This window comes from Equus caballus, chromosome 22 (genome assembly GCF_041296265.1).
Source record: "Equus caballus isolate H_3958 breed thoroughbred chromosome 22, TB-T2T, whole genome shotgun sequence".
In the NCBI taxonomy this organism is placed as follows: domain Eukaryota; kingdom Metazoa; phylum Chordata; class Mammalia; order Perissodactyla; family Equidae; genus Equus; species Equus caballus.
The window spans coordinates 47258703-47276557 of NC_091705.1; the positions used below are offsets into that span (position 1 = coordinate 47258703).

Sequence of the window (17855 nt, forward strand, 5' to 3'; positions counted from 1 at the left end):
GACTTGAACAACACTATAAGCCCAACCCTCCACCCAACAAAAGCAGAACACACATTCCTTTCAAGTGCATACAGAACATTTATCAAGATAGGCCATATTCTGGGTCATAAAATAAGTGTCAATATATTTAAATGGATTCTCAAATCATACAAAGTATGCTCTCTCATAACAACGAAATTAAGTTAGAAATCAATAACAGGAAGATATCGCTGAAATCGCAAATATATGAAAACTAAATAAAACACTTTTAAATAATCCTATGGGTCAAGGAAGAAATCAAAAGAGAAATTTTAAAAGAATCAAATTAATGAAAATGGAAACAAAACACATAATTTGTAGGATACTGCTAAGGAAGTATGTAGGAGGAGAATTTAAAGCACTAAATGGCTATATTAGAAAAGAAGAAAGGTCTCAGATCACTTCTACCCTGAGACACTAGAAACAGAAAATCAAATTAAAACTAAAGTAAGCAGAAGAAAATAAATAATAAACATAAGAGCGGAGATCAATTAAATTGAAAATGAAACCAAAGGCTGGTTCTTTGAGAATATCAATAAAATTAATAAACTTCTCATCAGACTAGTCAGGAAAAAAGATAAGACACAAGTTATCAATATCAGCAGTGACAGAGGGGCCGTCACTACAGCGTCTACAGACAGTAATAAGAGAATTAGGAATCATACCACTTTACAAAGCAGATAATTTGACAACATGAATGAAATGGACAAATTACTTGAAAGACACAAATTACCAAGATTTACTCAAGAATAAATACACAACCTAAAAAAAAACCCATTACCTATTAAGTAAATTGTATTTGTAGTTAAGAGTCTTCAACAAAGAAAAGTGCAAGCCTAGACTGCTTCTTTGGTAAATACAATCAAGCACTTAAGAAACATTATAAATTCCACACATACTCTTATAGAAAACTGAAGAGCAGGGAATGAATACTTTGCCAATTCATTCTGAGTGTAACATTGCCTTGATCCTGAAACTAAAAAAAAGAAAACGAAAAAGAAAGACATTACAAGAAAACTACAGACCTTCCAGAATATAGAATACCAAATTCCTAACTAAATTTTGCTAATTAATTCCAATGATATATAAAAGGATAATATATCACAACCAAGTGGGGTTTATCCCAAGAATGCAAAGTTTGTCTAACATCTGAAAATCAACATATTTCTATTAAGGAACCATTTATCATATTAATAGATGCAGGAAAAGCATTTCCCCAAATCCAACATTGTTTATGATCAAGGAGCACTCTCAGCAGCAAATCAGCAATAAAGAGAATTTCCTCAATCTGATGGAGAATACATGAAAAGCTATCACTATAAATGCTTCACGCTGACAAAAAATGAATGCTTTCTCCTCTAACATCAGAAACTATGCAAAGAAGTCTGCTCTCATCACTTCTAGTCAACATTGTACTGAAAGTTCTAGGCAGTGTAATAAGGTAAGAAGGTAAGATTCATCATATGAAGTGTTAGCAAGGATGTGGAACAACTGGAACTCTTATACACTGGTGGTGAAAATGTAAAATGGGGAAAATGTAAAATGATAAAACAACTTTGGACAACAGTTTGGAAGATTTTGAAAAAGGTAAACATATACCTATGGTATGACACAACCACTATATTCTTTAGTATTTATCCAAGAGAAACAAAAGGATATATCCACATAGATAATTATACATGAATATTCACAGCAGTATTATATAATAGCTAAAAACTGGGAACATTCCAAATACTCACCAACAGTTGAATGGATAAACAAATACAATGGAATACCACCCAGCAATAAAAGGAATAAACTATTGATGCATGTAACATGGGTGAATCTAAAATACACACACACAGAGTGCTAAAAGAAAGTAGCCAGACAAAAATTGCTACATGCTGTATGAGTCCATTTATACAAATTCTAGAAAATGTAAACTCATCCATGGTAGAGAAATCATTAGTGATTGCCTGGGGATGGGATAGGAGAAGGGATGGATAGATTAAAAGGAGCATAAAGAACAGTTGGGGGTGATGTATATGCTAATTAACTTGATTGCCAAGATAGTTTCATGTGTGATGAAAGATATCTACAAAAAATCTTCAGCTAACATCACGCTTAATGGTCTAATATTGAATGTTCTTCCCTAAGCAAAGATGATGAAGCAGGCAAAGATGACCACTTTTACCACTTCTATTCAGTACTGTACTGGAGGTTCTAGCCATTGCAATAAGACAAAGGCAGAAATAAAGAAAGGGGGGCCGGCCCCGTGGCCAACAGTTAAGTCCGTGCGCTCCGTTGCAGTGGCCCTGGGTTTCCCCAGGTTCAAATCCTGGGCGCTGACATGGCACTGCTCGTCAGGCCACATTGAGGTGGCGTCCCATATGACACAACTAGAAGGACGTGCAACTAAGATATACAACCATGTACCAGGGGGATTTGGGGAGATAAAGCAGAAAAAAAAAAGATTGGCAACAGTTGTTAGCTCAGGTGCCAATCTTAAAAAAAAAAAAAGGAAGGAAGGAAGGGAGGGAGGAAAGAATAAAGGCAGGGAGAGAAGATAGAAAAGGAAAGGAAGGCAGAAAAGAAAGAAGAAAGGAAGTTAATTAAGGAAGGGCATAAGGATCAGAAAGGAAAACGTAAAACCATATCCCTATTTTCAGATTACCTAGAATATCCTCAGGAATCTATACTACAACTACTGGAACTAAATAGTGACTTTGGCAAGATTGTAGGACACAAGGTAAATATTTTAAAATCAATTGTATTTTTAGATACTAGCAGAAAAAATTTGGAAAAGTAAATTAAAGACAAATTCTATTTACAAGCATATAACCTAAGAATGAAGACTTGCAAATAAGTTCACCAAAGTATTGATAAGACTTCTACACTGAGAACTACAAAACTGTTGATAGAAATTAAAGACCTAAATAAACGGAAAGATCTACCAAGTTCATGGACTGAAACACTATTGTTACAACGTTATTTCTTTCTATATCAGACTACAAACTCAATCATAATTCTGGAAGGCTTTTTGCAGCAATTGATAAGCTAATTCTAAAATTTATGTGGAAATTCAAAAGATTGAGAATTTCCAAAGCAGTCTTAAAAAAAAGCACAATGTTGGAAGACTTACACTATCGGACTTCAAAACTAACTATAAATCTACAATAATTAAAAGAGTGCGGTACTGGCATAGGGATTGGCAAACAGATCAATGGAATGGACTACAGCATCAAGAAATAGACCTGCATTTATATCAAGTTATTTGATTTTCAACAAGGGAACCAACGAAATCCAGTGGGGAAAAGAAAGCCTTTACATCAAATAGTCCTAGAATAACTATATATCCATATGATATAATGAACCTCAACTCCTTTATCACACCATAACCAAATATTAATTTGGGATGGATCATAATCCTAAACATAAGAGCTAAAACCATACAGCTTTTACAGAAAAGTAAGGAACATTTTTGTGACTTGGTACTATTAAAAAATTTTTTAGGTTACACAAAGCAGTAACTATAAAAGAAAAACACTGATCAAGTGGACTTCAAACTTAAACACTTCTCATTAAAGACACCATTAAGAAAACAAATAAGGAAAATACAGACTGGGAGAAAATACTCACAGAATACATATCTGTCAAAGAATTGATATACAGGATATGTAAGAACCCAAAAAGTAATAAAAAAAGACAGTTCAGCAAAAAATGGACAAAATATTTAAACAGATACTTCAGAAAGGAAGATATATGAATGACCCTTGAGCACAAGAAAAAGTTCTCAATATCACTGGCCACTAGGAAAATGCATATAATACCTATCATGAGATACCACTACATGCCCATTGAAATGACTAAAATATGTCTTGATATCTGAATTTGCAGTGGTACCAGTCTGCCAAGTTGTACAATTTCGTCCTGCAGTTCCAATTACAGTACAATTCCAGTTACAGGAGTGGAGAAACCAGATGTTTGGATCTAATCAAACAAATAGATGGGAGGGCAATAGCTTGAACATACTGACCAGAAAGTGACTGATCACGGGTTTTAGACTAGACAGAGAAGGAAACAAGTACAGGAGGGAGCTGGGAGATAGGCGGAAATGTGGAGTCAGGGAATTTGATGATTTTGAACTATCAAATTTAGGAATGTCAACATATGAAAACATTGATTTTGCTTTCATCAGCCTATTTTGTTTTCCCAGAGAGCATGCAACTTATACTCCAAATGATAAGAATCAAGAAGAGAATCATAGAAAACAAGTTCAATACCTTCAATGCTGTATATTTGTACTTTTTCCTCAGGCACAGTGACTGCTTCCCACTGATGACCCTTTAATTTAAAAACAGGTTTTGACCATAAATAAATAATAATTTAATCCCGCTTTAAAGTCTCTTTAAATATCATTTTTTAAGTTATACAAACAATATACGTTATTTTTTATTAAGTATCCCTAACTAACCAGTTGATAGAACACTTCTCTCACTCCATCGATTGATTGCTTAATATATTATACATGTCACATTTAATCTATTCATTCACTCTTAAAAGGAAATGATGGTATTGATTAATTTTATGGTTTCCTATTCTTGATCAAAAAAAGAATGACTATGCATTTATTAGCGGATATCCTTTTCTTAAATGTTACCAAATCCTGTCATTTCTTTCTTTGAAATGTTTTGTGAAATCATACTCATTCCTTAATTCCCACTCATTGATTGTCCTTAGACTCGAACATTGAATGCACAAGAACAATAACCCAAAATGGTTTCCCCTTCCAAATATTTTCATTGAAAATTTGCTTAACTGAATAAAATACTAATGAATTTACAAAAAAATTACAGGAAAAATTAGATACCATTCCTAAAAGATAGGAACTCATCATTTTTCCCATTCAAAACTTATGTCCTGTGAGAGCATCCCCCATCCAGTTACACAAATTTTATTAATCCTTTCTCTTTTTACTACAAACAAATCGCCACATCTGCTCAACTCTACCTCCTTTCAAGTTTTTCTGGAATCTATCCATTTCCATCCATCCCCACTGTCACTTTCTGAAACCATGCCACCATGATTTCTCACCTGGATTATTGCAAAAGTCTCCTAACTGCATCTGGTCTTGTCCCTTTTTAATCCATTCTCCCCACCAGAAGAATCTTTTATATGAATGTGATCCTCAGTGCCTAGCATATATCTGGCACATAGTAAGTTCTTAATAAACATTCATTGAATTGATGTTTCCTCCTACTTATAATCCTTCTTTGGCTCCACTTTGCCTTATTTCTTTCCAATCTCCTTCACACTCTATGCACTAACCATCCTATCGCATCTTCCTTTGAATATTATATTTATTCATTCTTGCAATAAATATGAGCCCTGGAATAACTATAAATGAGAAAAGACAGGTTCTTGATATCATGCATCTTGTATTCTATGGGGGGGAGGAACAGACAACAAACAACAAATAAACAAAATTATTTTAAGAAGCAATAACTACTATAAAGGAAATAAAACAGGAAAATGTGATATAATGTGGCTGGGAGGCTACTTTAGATTGGTTACCAGAGTATATCTCTATAAGGAGGTGATATTTATGTTGAAATCCAAATGGGAAGGAGTAAAGATGCAAAGATCTGGAGGACATTTCTAGGCAGAAGAACCAGCAAGTAAAAAGCCTTGAAATGGACATGATCTGTGTTAGAAGAATAGAAAAAACTGAATGTGGCTGGAACATAGCAAGCATAGAGAATGGTCTGAGATGTCACAGAAATAGCCAGGGGCCAGATCATAAAGACCCTCATATGCCATGTTAAAGAGACAAAAGAAGAGTTTTAAGAAGCCACTAATGGAGAATGGCTTCTAGGAGAGTAAGAGAGAATACAGAGAGAAAGTACTACTGGTAGAGAAATCCAGAGGATTAAATATATTTTTGGGGAAGAAGAATCTCCCAGCATCTCTAGATCAATGTCTGGAACGTAGAAGGCATTTAACACTTACAAATGCATTTTATACTATCCCTGTCATTTATAATACTATAATTGCTTATTTTGTTGTCTGAATCATCCATTAGACCAAACTGAGTGAAAACAGGAGCTACATCAATCCTATTCTACACTCTTCTTTCAAAATGAAAGTCCAGTTCCTGAAGAAAATCCACTTAAAAATACTCCTACAAACCCTGTAGGAATAAATACACTAATGAAAACTGTCAGTGCCCTTGAGAAGCAGTGCTAGTATCTGGAACTCAGTTTTAATTAAGCATTCTAAAAAAGTATCCTAAAGTAAAAAGAAAGAAAGGTATGTGGAATTCCTAAGAGGTATTTGGTTAGTGTTCATCTATAAAGAGTTTACCTGGAATAAGAAAGCAGGATTTTACAAAAGACAGACTGAAAAAACTAAAGCCAATGCAGATCAACTCTTAGTCAGATTTTGGCAAAGTGACCATACAGTTTGAGACAGAAGTATGCCAATGTACCAAATATTAAGTGGTAGCTATTTGGAAACAATGGCTCAAGAATTTTCCTCAGGTTCAAAGGAGGTCATTAGAAAATACACTATCTGGATGGAAGGTTTAAATATATCTATAATAGAGCACAGAAAGAAAAGAACTAAAATTCGCTTCCAAATATTACTGTAAGAATCAATCCCTCACTATTTTCAAACAGAATGTTTTATGAAGAAGTTAAGATCACTTGTCATTATTTGTTAATGTTATTTTTAACTGAATGCCTCTGTATTTGAGTAACTGTTGTCTTTTCTAGATTCAATTCACTTCATGTGAATGAAATGAATGTTCACGTGAATGTTAAAATTTATCTGTCATTAACATGTAATTGATTTCTCAAGAGCTTATGTCAAAAAACTAGTATTAAAATTTAGCATTAATTTTTCTGTTGCAATAAAACATTAGAAATAATTTTCATTTCTAGTTAGTTTGATAGGTTACCACGCTAATCAAAACTACTAGTGCTAAAACTAAAATATACTAAAACAGCTAGAAAAATAAAGATACAAAGAAGTCTACATTCTTAAATTAAGACATTTTATATATACATATACACACATATAATATGGTACAGAGGGAAGAAAGCTCACATCATTATCTCCAGCAATGTAGAATGATAGACTCTGGCTCCCAAGATTAAAATCTATCCAAAATTCTTCAAGTTTTTCATCTGACGGTATCTGTAGCTAACAAAATAAACATATAAAACAAGTATATAATATGCTTTTAAAAGTGACAACATAAAATTATGATCATGTTATATTCATGGTGGAAGTATCCTTTTCTTAAAGAAAAGAGTATAGCTGGAAGGTGAGGGAAGATAAAGAGCAGAGATGTATAACATTTAAATCAATTTCGAAACAATCAAAAGAAATGCTGCTTTAATATTTCACACAGAAATTACCTAGATCCAAGGAATCACAAATATTCGAAGTGCAAAAACAGGTTGAAAGTATTAGTTTGAATATATTCATGAATGATAAATCAATAATGGACTTGATTAAGGAAACAGAAGAAAATTTGAAGAAGTACAGCTTTTGTATTTCAGTTATCCTTGGCTACAAATTTGCCACTTCATAAAATGTCACAGATACAGAACCCTAGACCAGCTGTATTTGTGATCTAATTATGACTATTTTTAATGTTGTCAATTTGTAATGTATAATTCACTTGACCCTAGCATCAAAATTCATCCAATAACTAAAACAAGATATGTTAAATTTAAAACCTACCTCATATTTATCAAGAAATGCTGATAAACAAGGAAATGTAAAGACCCTGAAATTAAAAGCAGTTTGAGTTAAAGAAAAATTTAATAAGCCTTGATAGCATAATCTTGACTAGCCATAGAAATCACGCCCAGGATCGAAAGTAAATCAGGCAGTGGTCATAACAACTTAAATAAAATCATATCTCCTTCTTTATTAGTTTTTAAAAATAAGAGTTTAATGGAGATTTGTTTTTGTAGAAAAAAAGCATATTACTTTAGAGATACTATTCAACCTACCTTTTTGACTAAAGTGATTGTACCAAATTACTTTTTGTGCTTTTGACTATGAGCAAAGATTCCTAATTTAGCTTATACTATTAATATAATGGAAGTTCCCATAGGACATAGATGGGAAAAGAAGACTGGAAGTGAATAATACTGCTAATAAAACTGGCTGAATTCATTGAATGCTTTCCTGGTCAGATACTATTATAAGCACTTAGCATATAATCATCTCATTTAATCTTCACAACAAACATATAAAGTAGGTATTATTAGTATTCTTATGTTACAGCTAAGGAAACTGAGTCAAATAAGGTTAAATAAATTGACCAATGTTAGAATAGAAGAGGGAAAGATATGATTCACATCCATAGTATGATTCCTTACACTTAACCCTCATCTTATCTTTTATTTCCCTGTTAGTAAATGGGAACTTATTCATCCAATGTGTCCTGAGCATCTATAAGGTGCCAAGCATTGCACTGCAAATACTGTTCTTTTGTCATCATCAAAAGTGATCAAAATTTACATTACCTATCCTTCCATGCCCATTCCCAAGATTAAAGAACCTCAGAAAGAACATCCCTAAGTATGTTAAATATAAAAGAAGATGATTTTTGTTTGCTATATATTTTTTTACAGTATGTGGATAAAGGAGGTAGGTCAAGTAATACTTATACCAAGATTTTTATTATTCTCCAAACACTAAATTTATAACGTATATGCAATTCTGAAACATGGAAAACCAATTTTAGAAATTCAAAGTTATTAGTTAATATTAATTAAACAAAAATGTATTTTTTCCTCTAAAATATACAAAGCAATATATGACCCGTGGAGGATTATTTCAGCCTACCAGTGTAGTAATTTCCTACATGGTGTTACAGTAAGATATTGTTTTAAATATCCATGGACATTTACACTCCAACATAACAGAACAAAGTTACATTTTTAAAAGTTCACCATCGTGTGCTCCCTTCTTGAGCTCATTTTTTTATCAGTAAATGGTTGTATCCCGCATTACATTTACCTTCTCTTGTCTCCAAGCATGCCATTTACAAGGTTGAGAAATATCCTGCAATCCTAATTTAAAAAAAGAGACTTTTAAAAAGCATAGTAATTTAAAGAAACTGTTATTAATTTGTTATTTTTATACTACTTACTGTTTCAAATTCAGAGTCTTTAATTCCTTTAAATGCATTAGCAATAAAATCCATTGAAAACCACTGACATTCCAGTTCCTGTCTTTGTTTTTCTGTCGTCAGTCTACATAAAGCTTCTACGATACCTACTTGTAAGTCATAATCTTCAAAAAAAAAAAAGTGTTAATGTATTATTTGAAATTATGCTACCTAAGAGTTTCTATAGTCAATATCTTTTATAAAGTATTAGAACAAGCAAGAGAAATAAGGAAAATATTAGTGTAATTTATCCATTGTTTGCCATTTTCTTCCTATGGATTAGAAATATCTCATCATTACAGGAATGAATACATCTCAAATAACAAAATAAGTTTAATAAAAAAGAAGGAAGGAGTGAGAATGTTTTTTAAAAGGATATTTCAAAGAAACTCCTAAATATTCAAAGACTCTGCCTTTCCATTATTATTAGAGTTGAGAAATGCAAAATAACTCAATGGTCTATAAATCACAGAAATCTTTGTTTTCCTTTTGTGTAATATGATGTTTACAGTTATTCCAAAATACTTTAAGCCAGTGGTTTATTCTATAGGTAAATCACTACATCAAAATCTCATATGAAACTTAAGAAAGAGAATCTGAGTTCTTTTAATAAATGTTCGTTTAAAAACAAATCTTTCAATCCCAAGAATACCAAACCTCATAATTTTATAAAACACCATTTGAGGAATTTCTTAGCAAAAATAATTCAAATCTATGGGAAAATTAAGTTATTATTCATAAATCTACCATTAGGGACAAATTATATTTGACAACTCCTATCGTCATGCTTAATTATTATTTGAGTTCCACAGATATTTATCATTTAATTACTTAGTAATTAAAATTGCTTGATTGTACAGTTTATAATTCTCTCACATAACCTCACTACATTACATCAATGTTATTTTGACTAAAGAGATATCATATTCTATTAATAAATTTGGAATAGTTTCAAATATGAACATTTTGAGAAACATACTTACCTCCAGCATCTAAAATCCTTTCTCCCATACTACTCCTGTGAATCAAAATAAAAGATTATATACTATACTACTATCAATTAAATAGAAAGCCCATACGTTTGGGGGAAAATAATTTCACTAACATTTACAATTGGCTAGCATCACTTCTGAAGAAAACATATCCATAAATTATATTAGAAACTTAGAACTGTTCATCAGTTTTAACTATTAATGCAATTCATGGTTGCCTTATTGCCTGATAAAACATACTTTAATTCTTGACTTGAACCACTAATTAAAGCAATATAGTACAAATTATTACATGAGAATTAACATTTCTTGGTTAGAGAGTATTTTCCTGGCATCTTCAGGCATTTTGTCAAGCATAGCATTCATTCTTTTTAGAGTCTAGAAAAGAAAAAACAGATAATCCATTAACTTTATATATTCAGTGAAACATTAAATATTTAGAGAAATTTTCTAGGTACATAAACTTAGAAGTCTATTTTTTGTCTTAATCACAGAATTTTATACAAGGAATGGAGAAGGGTAGAGGAAAGAATATAAAGTATAAAATAGTGAATACAATAAAACATAAAATACAGGATATCAAAAATAAATATACCATGATTCCTGTACTTAAAGAAGTTATACTCTTTGCAATATGACATATGTTTATTACTACTCTAAGAACTATGGAAGCAAAAAATATTGTCTTATTATTATTTGTTCTTATGGTTATACACATGTACACATATATATACACTAATAAAGGTTATCTTTAGCATTTAAATACTTAAGAACTCCTAAAATCTGGATGGTATAATTTATTTTCACATGAACTATATATATACATAAACCCTTATGATTACGAATTTTCAATAAATATTTAGTCAATATATTAATCCTGTCAGGTAACAAATTGTTAAGACAATAGAAATACACTACAGGATAATTTAGTGCCAAGATAAAATAATTATTCAATTTGATGAATTGCTACCAAATTTTCTCCACTTTCTCATTTTTAGGTTTTAAAAGAAAATCTAACAAATGAGTTTACCTCCTGCTGAATACAAATATTCACTCTTGAGTCAATAACCAGGGCACAAATTCGAGGTACGAAACTTTCCACTACTTGTCTTTTACCTGGATAAAAGTGTTAAATTATTGATAAATGTGTATTTTAAATTATTTTAAACGGCAATATTTTCTTATATGAGTTAATGGAAAGGATGTACTAGTTCAGTTCAGAAGAAGGCCCACCGACTGGCCTGGGCTCAGGAAGCATGAAATTCAGTCCTGGTTCTGTCACTTACTAGCCATGTGGCTTTGAAAAAAAAACATTCAACGGATGTGACTGACCTTAATTCTGGCAAAAGAATAACTCCAGATCCAGCTTCTTCTTTCAGGCACATAAGGCAGTATTACTTTTTTGGATGAAATAAATACAGTCAAAAGTGGAAACTTCTATTTTGAGGTTTTTGTGAAAGCTGGCCTCATTACTTTATAGTCATACCTCAAAAATTCCATAATGGCCCTCAAACACCTCTCAACCTCATGAAGATCTAAATGGCTATAGCTATTTCTAAAAGTTAACCCTATTCTCAAAACAAAGGTTTCTTAATACTAAATATATTCAGAGAAATTGGCCATGTGCTATTTCATAATGCAAATTTTAAAAATAATTTTAAATAATGGCAATACTGCAACAGAACTGTACCACTTTCCAAAGTGACTATACTGAAAGAAAAAAAATCACTCAATTAGGTGAAAAGATATAATGATTTACTTAAAAAACAACAACAGCTGGATCACATTATAATCATTGGTGCTTTAGAACTGTTTTCTCCCCTAAAAACTTAAGAACCTAGACTAGATTGCTATGTTAATTCCAAAGAAATCAATGAAAAGGTAGCGTTAACTATTATTGAAATAAACAGCAATGGATCTTTTAAAACTTTTTGGGAGAGTGTGTCAGCATTACGGCAGAGTGAGCTCTTCCTTTAGTCTCTCCCACTAAGATAAACCAAAAAAGACATTCATAAACCAACAGAGGACTTGCACTCAAAACAATAGCTGTCTGAGAGATCCACACAACCATATGTGTGAAGATGGGGTGCTGGACCCCACAGGAGGCAGTGGAGGAGGTAAGGAGATCTCCTCTCCCTCCCCAGCAGCAGTGATCTAGGGCACAGGACCTCATGTGGCACTGGGCACATGACTCTGAGAGGAGAAGGGGAAAAGGGCAGCCCTCCACAGGAATGCTTTCACTCCTGGAGTTGCCTCCCCGCCAATCAGAAATGCTGGAGAAGAAGAATACAATGAAAGAGATTTTAAAAATCTAGAATCCTTAAACAATAGATGTGATATTATGGAGGAAAGAATTAGTAATTTAGAGGACATAAATAAAAAATGCTTCAGGTGGAGGAGGAGAGAGAACTAAGACTAAAAAGAAATGAAGAAATTCTCCAGAGAACTATATGACTCAATTAGGAAATGCGACATAAGGATTACAGGTATTCCAGAGGGAGAAGAAGGGGAAAAAAGAGGAGAGAGCTTATTCAAAGAAATAATAACTGAGAACTTCCCAAACCTAGAGAAGGAGCTGGAATTACATATAAAGGAAACCAATAGAACTCCTAAGTATATCAGTGTAAACAGACCTTCTCCAAGGCATATATGAGGAAAACTGGCAAAAGTCAGAGACAAAAATATTAAGGCCAGCAAGGTAAAGAAAACAACCTACAAAGGAACCCCTATCAGGCTTTCAGCAGATTTCTCAACAGATATCTTACAGGCTAGGAGAAAGTAGAATGATATATTCAAAATTCTGAAAGACAAAAACCATCTGCCAAGAATACTCTACCCAGCGAAAATATCCTTAAGATATGATGCAGAAATAAAAATTTTTCAAGATAAACAAAAGCTGAGAGAATTCATTGCCTCAAGATGCCCCCCCACAACAGGAAATGATCAAGAAGGCCCTCATATCTGAAAAAAGAAAGACAGGGTTTACAAAGCCTTGAGCAAGGAGATAGACAAAATCAGAAAATTTCAACTATCAGAACAGGTTAGCAAACAATTATACCATTAAAGATAAAGGGAAGGAAAGCATTAACTGACAAGATCCAACATCCACTTATGATAAAAACTGTCAGTAAAATCAATATAGAAGGAAAGTACTTCAACACAATAAAGGCCAAATATGACAAACTCACTGCCAACATCATAACTCAACGGTGGAAAAATGAAAGCCATCCCTCTGGGAACAGGAACAAGACAAGGGTGCCCACTGTCACCACTCTTATTCAACACAGTACTGGAGGTTTGGGCCAGAGCAATTAGAGAAGAAAAATAAATAAAAGGTATCCAAATTGGCAAGGAAGAAATGAAACTCTCGCTGTTTGCAGATGACATGATTCTACATATAGAAAACCCTAAAGAATCCATCAGAAAACTATTTGAAATAATGAACAACTACAGAAAAGTTGCAGGGTACAAAATCAACTTACAAAAATCCGTTACATTTCTATACTCTAATCACAAACTAACAGAAAGAGAACTCAAGAATACAATCCTGGGGGCCCGCTGAGTGGTAAGTTTGTGTGCTCTGCTTCACTGCCCTGGTTGAGATCCTGGGCATGGACCTACACTCTGCTCACAAAGCCATGCTGTGGCGGTGTCCCACACAGAAGAACTACAGTGACCTGCAACTAGGATATACAACTATGTACTGGGGCTTTGGGGAGGGGGAAAAAAAAGAATACAATCTCATCTACAATTGCAACAAAAAGAATAAAATATCTATGAATAAATTTAACCAAGGAGGTGAAAGATCTATGCAATGAAAACTATAAGACGTTATTGAAAGAAATTGATGATGACAGAAAGAAATGGGAAGATATTCCATGCACATGGATTGGAAGAATATAAACATAGTTAAAAATAAAAATAGTTAAAAAGTCCATACTACCAAAAGCAATCTACAGATTCAATGCAATCCCAATCAGAATCCAAATGACACTCTTCATGGAAATAGAACAAAGAATCCTGAAATTCTTATGGGGTAACAAAAGAACCTGAATAGCTAAAGAAGTCCTGAGAAAAAAGAACAAAGCTAGAGGCATCACAATCCCTGACTTCAAAATATACTACAAAGCTATAGTAATCAAAACAACATGGCACTGGTACAAAAACAGACACACAGATCAATGGAACAGAATTGAAAGCCCAGAAATAAAACCACACATCTACAGACAGCTAATCTTTGACAAAGGAGCCAAGAACATACAATGGAGAAAGGAAAGTCTCTTCAATAAACTGTGCTGGGAAAACTGGACATGCAAAAGAATGAAAGTAGACCACTATTTTACACCATACACAAAAATTAACTTAAAATGGATTAAAGACTTGAATGCAAGATCTGAAACCATAAAACTCCTAGATGAAAATATAAGCAGTGCACTTTTTGACATTAGTCTTAGAAGGATCTTTTCAAATATCATGCACAGTTTGGCAAGGGAAACAAAAGAAAAAATAAACAAATGGGACTACAGCAGACTAAAGAGTTTCTGCAAGGCAAAGAAAACCATGAACAAAACAAAAACACAACCCACTAAGTGGGAGAAAATATTTGCAAATCATATATCTGACAAGGGGTTAATTTCCAAAATATATAAAGAACTTGTACAACTCAACAACAAAAAAACAAACCTGATCAAAAAATTGGCAAAAGTACGAACAGACATGTTTCCAAAGAAGATATGCAGATGGCCAAAAGGCACATGAAAAGATGTTCAACATCACTAATAATTAGGGAAATGCAAATCAAAACTACAATGAGATATCACCTTACACCTGTTAGAATGGCTATGATTACCAAGACAAAAAATAACAAATGTTGGAGAGGATGTGGAGAAAACGGAGCCCTCGTACACTGCTGGTGGGAATGCAAACTGGTGCAGCCACTACGGAAAACAGTATGGAGATTTCTCAAAAAATTAAAAATAGAAATGCCATATGACCCAGCTATCCCACTACACATATTTATCCAAAGAACTTGAAATCAACAATTCAAAGAGACTTATGCACCCCTGTCCATTGCAGCAGTATTCACAATAGCCACAACGTGGAAGAAACCCAAGTGCCCATCGACTGATGATTGGATAAAGAAGATATGGTATATATATACAATGGAATACTACTCAGCCATAAAAAAAGACAAAATCCAGGGCTGGCCCCATGGCTGAGTGGTTAAGTTCACATGCTCTGCTTCAGTACCCTGGGGTTCGCTAGTTCAGATCCTGGGCATGGACCTACACACTACTCATCAAACCATGCTGTGGCAGCATCCCACACAGAAGAGCTAGAATGACTTACAAAAAAGGATATCTGACTCTGTACTGGGGCTTTGGGGAGGAAATAAAACAAAAAAAGAGGAAGAATGGCAACAGATGTTCACTCAGGGTCAATCTTCCTCACCAAAAAAAAAAAAAGAAAAAAGAAAAAATTGTCCCATTTTCAACAACATGGATGGACCTTAAGGGTATTAAGCAAAATAAGTCAGGCAGAGAAAGATAAACACCACATGATTTCACTCATAGATGGAAGATAGATAAACACATGGACAAAGAGAACAGTTTAGTGTTTATCAGAGGGGAAGGAGGTTGGGCAGTGGGCATAGGGGTAAAGGGGCACATATATATGGTGACTGACAAAAAATGATGTACAACTGAAATTTTACAATGTTATAAACTATTATGACCTCAATAAAATAATAATTTTAAAAAACCCTTTTGGCTTTGAAGGCAAAGCCTTATAAACAATTCTTCAGCCTCAGTTACCAATCCTAGGTAATTCTTCCTCAACCAACACAGAGATAAAATAAATTAGATTGATTTCTTGGCACAAGATACTAGCTAGCCACAAGTGAAAAGATGAGTTGGAACGTGTTCTACCTTCTCAGTGTACCACTGAAAATTTTATTCCATTAACTTAAGGGTTGGCAAACTATGGCCCACAAACCAAATCTGACCTACTCCCAATTTTTGTAAGGCTGTATTATTCATCATCAGGTACTCTGTGGAAATATTTGAATCTATCATGTTCTATTGAACCAGAAGTGTCAAGGTGAATTTCATTCATTCTCAGGAATTTAGCCACCATCGGTTACCACTGAATGGCTTTGGTAATTAGCTTGAGCTGCAGAGCTGATAATCTTTCTTAAGGAATTCAATCCAAAATTACAAGGCAAAATAGTGCTTATATCAGAAACATACTTCAGTTGAGTCATTTTGATGAAACTGAGTATATATTTTTTTCCAAGCTCCAACTACAGGTCCAGCCAAATTTTTGGACATTGATGTAAGTGCAAAGGAAATTTCCATATTTCAAAATCTATTTTACTGTGCAACTGAGGAGCTTCCATTTAACTTTCAATTGAAAGTGATTAATCTGCAATGCAATAACAGTCTAAAAGGCAAATATTAAGAAGCTAATATAATTCTATAATTGCTTTCCAAGTGATGAATATGCTCAATTAAAAATCATGCTCATGAATTGATATCAGTATTTGGCATTATCTGCATGAAAAGGTATTTTTTAATGCAATATACATAAAATCTCATTACAGATAACCATGAACAAATGAACATTTGCAATCAATTTTGATAACAGCAACCATTAACTTTGAACCTTAATTAAGTGAAATGCCACCCCCTTAAAAAAGAGTGCTACTCTCCTCATTAGTAGCTCTGTATTACAAAAACATTGTACTCAAATATTATATCTTGAATTGTATCAATAAAACATCTGTGGAAATTTGTTTTCTTTTTTGTTATCTAAGTACCTACATAATATCCTCAATTTTTTTTCTTGGCTCACAAAGCCTAAAATATTTACTACCTTGTCCTTTACTGAAAAAATTAATCAATTCCTGAATTAGATAATAAATTACTCATATTTGGACAATACTATGAAAACTGCAAAATTATTCTAACACTCTAACAGCAAGTTATTGTTCCAATAGAAATAAAATGTTTACTATACCTTCATCATTGATGTCATGTATGGCCTGAAAGAAAGTGAATATCTGATTTATAATTTACTCTCTTACATTATAAACCATTACAAATAGTATTAAAATAACAGATTACATTTAAACTCACCATATAATTATTTAACTTTTACTTATTAACTAATTATTTAATTATACTAATCAGGATAAATGCTTTATACAATCTGAATAGACTAATTCAACCAAGTCACTAACCAATCTATTAGTGACTTTTAGACTCAGGGCATATACAATACAAATTGCTTTTTAAATAAACACATGCTTTACAGTATCAGTTAACAAATGTGAGTTTTACCATCAAAAGATCAAATAAGTCTTCCAGCATATTTATGACAGCTTCATCTGTTGAATTTCCTTGACTCAGAATAATTTCCTTGGACTTTTCAAACCAAGAAGCCATGTAAAAAAAAACAAATGTATACATTAGTTGCTTTGAATTAAATTTTAATAATTTTAAGAATGTTTTTATCTATCTTTGTATTAACAGTAAACCTAGGAATAAAGAAACACCAAAGATAAAAATTCCAGTATTGTATCAAAATGAGTTTATGCTTTTACACATCTTCATTGTTTTTGTTTTTTGGTAACTCACTATATTTTCCCACTGTTTAGATGGGAATGGATGAAGTTA

General features: G+C 32.9%; 1 protein-coding gene across 3 annotated transcripts in view; it reads right to left on the reverse strand.

Annotated features, from left to right (window-relative positions):
• SYCP2 (synaptonemal complex protein 2) overlaps positions 1-17855 on the reverse strand; it is a 71613-nt gene that overhangs the window by 44642 nt on the left and 9116 nt on the right. The window contains exons 5-14 of one of the 3 annotated variants that reach the window (XM_070247446.1): positions 17520-17624; positions 17197-17221; positions 11210-11295; positions 10472-10557; positions 10171-10205; positions 9170-9312; positions 9037-9089; positions 7747-7792; positions 7105-7200; positions 4281-4341 (exon numbers count right to left, since the gene is read on the reverse strand). In XM_070247446.1, coding sequence (XP_070103547.1) covers positions 4281-4341; positions 7105-7200; positions 7747-7792; positions 9037-9089; positions 9170-9312; positions 10171-10205; positions 10472-10557; positions 11210-11295; positions 17197-17221; positions 17520-17624 — 736 coding nt within the window. Of the gene's footprint in view, positions 1-4280; positions 4342-7104; positions 7201-7746; positions 7793-9036; positions 9090-9169; positions 9313-10170; positions 10206-10471; positions 10558-11209; positions 11296-11511; positions 11577-17196; positions 17222-17519; positions 17625-17855 lie in introns of all 3 variants that reach the window. The other 2 variants (XM_070247445.1, XM_023626847.2) reach the window with 2 other exon arrangements.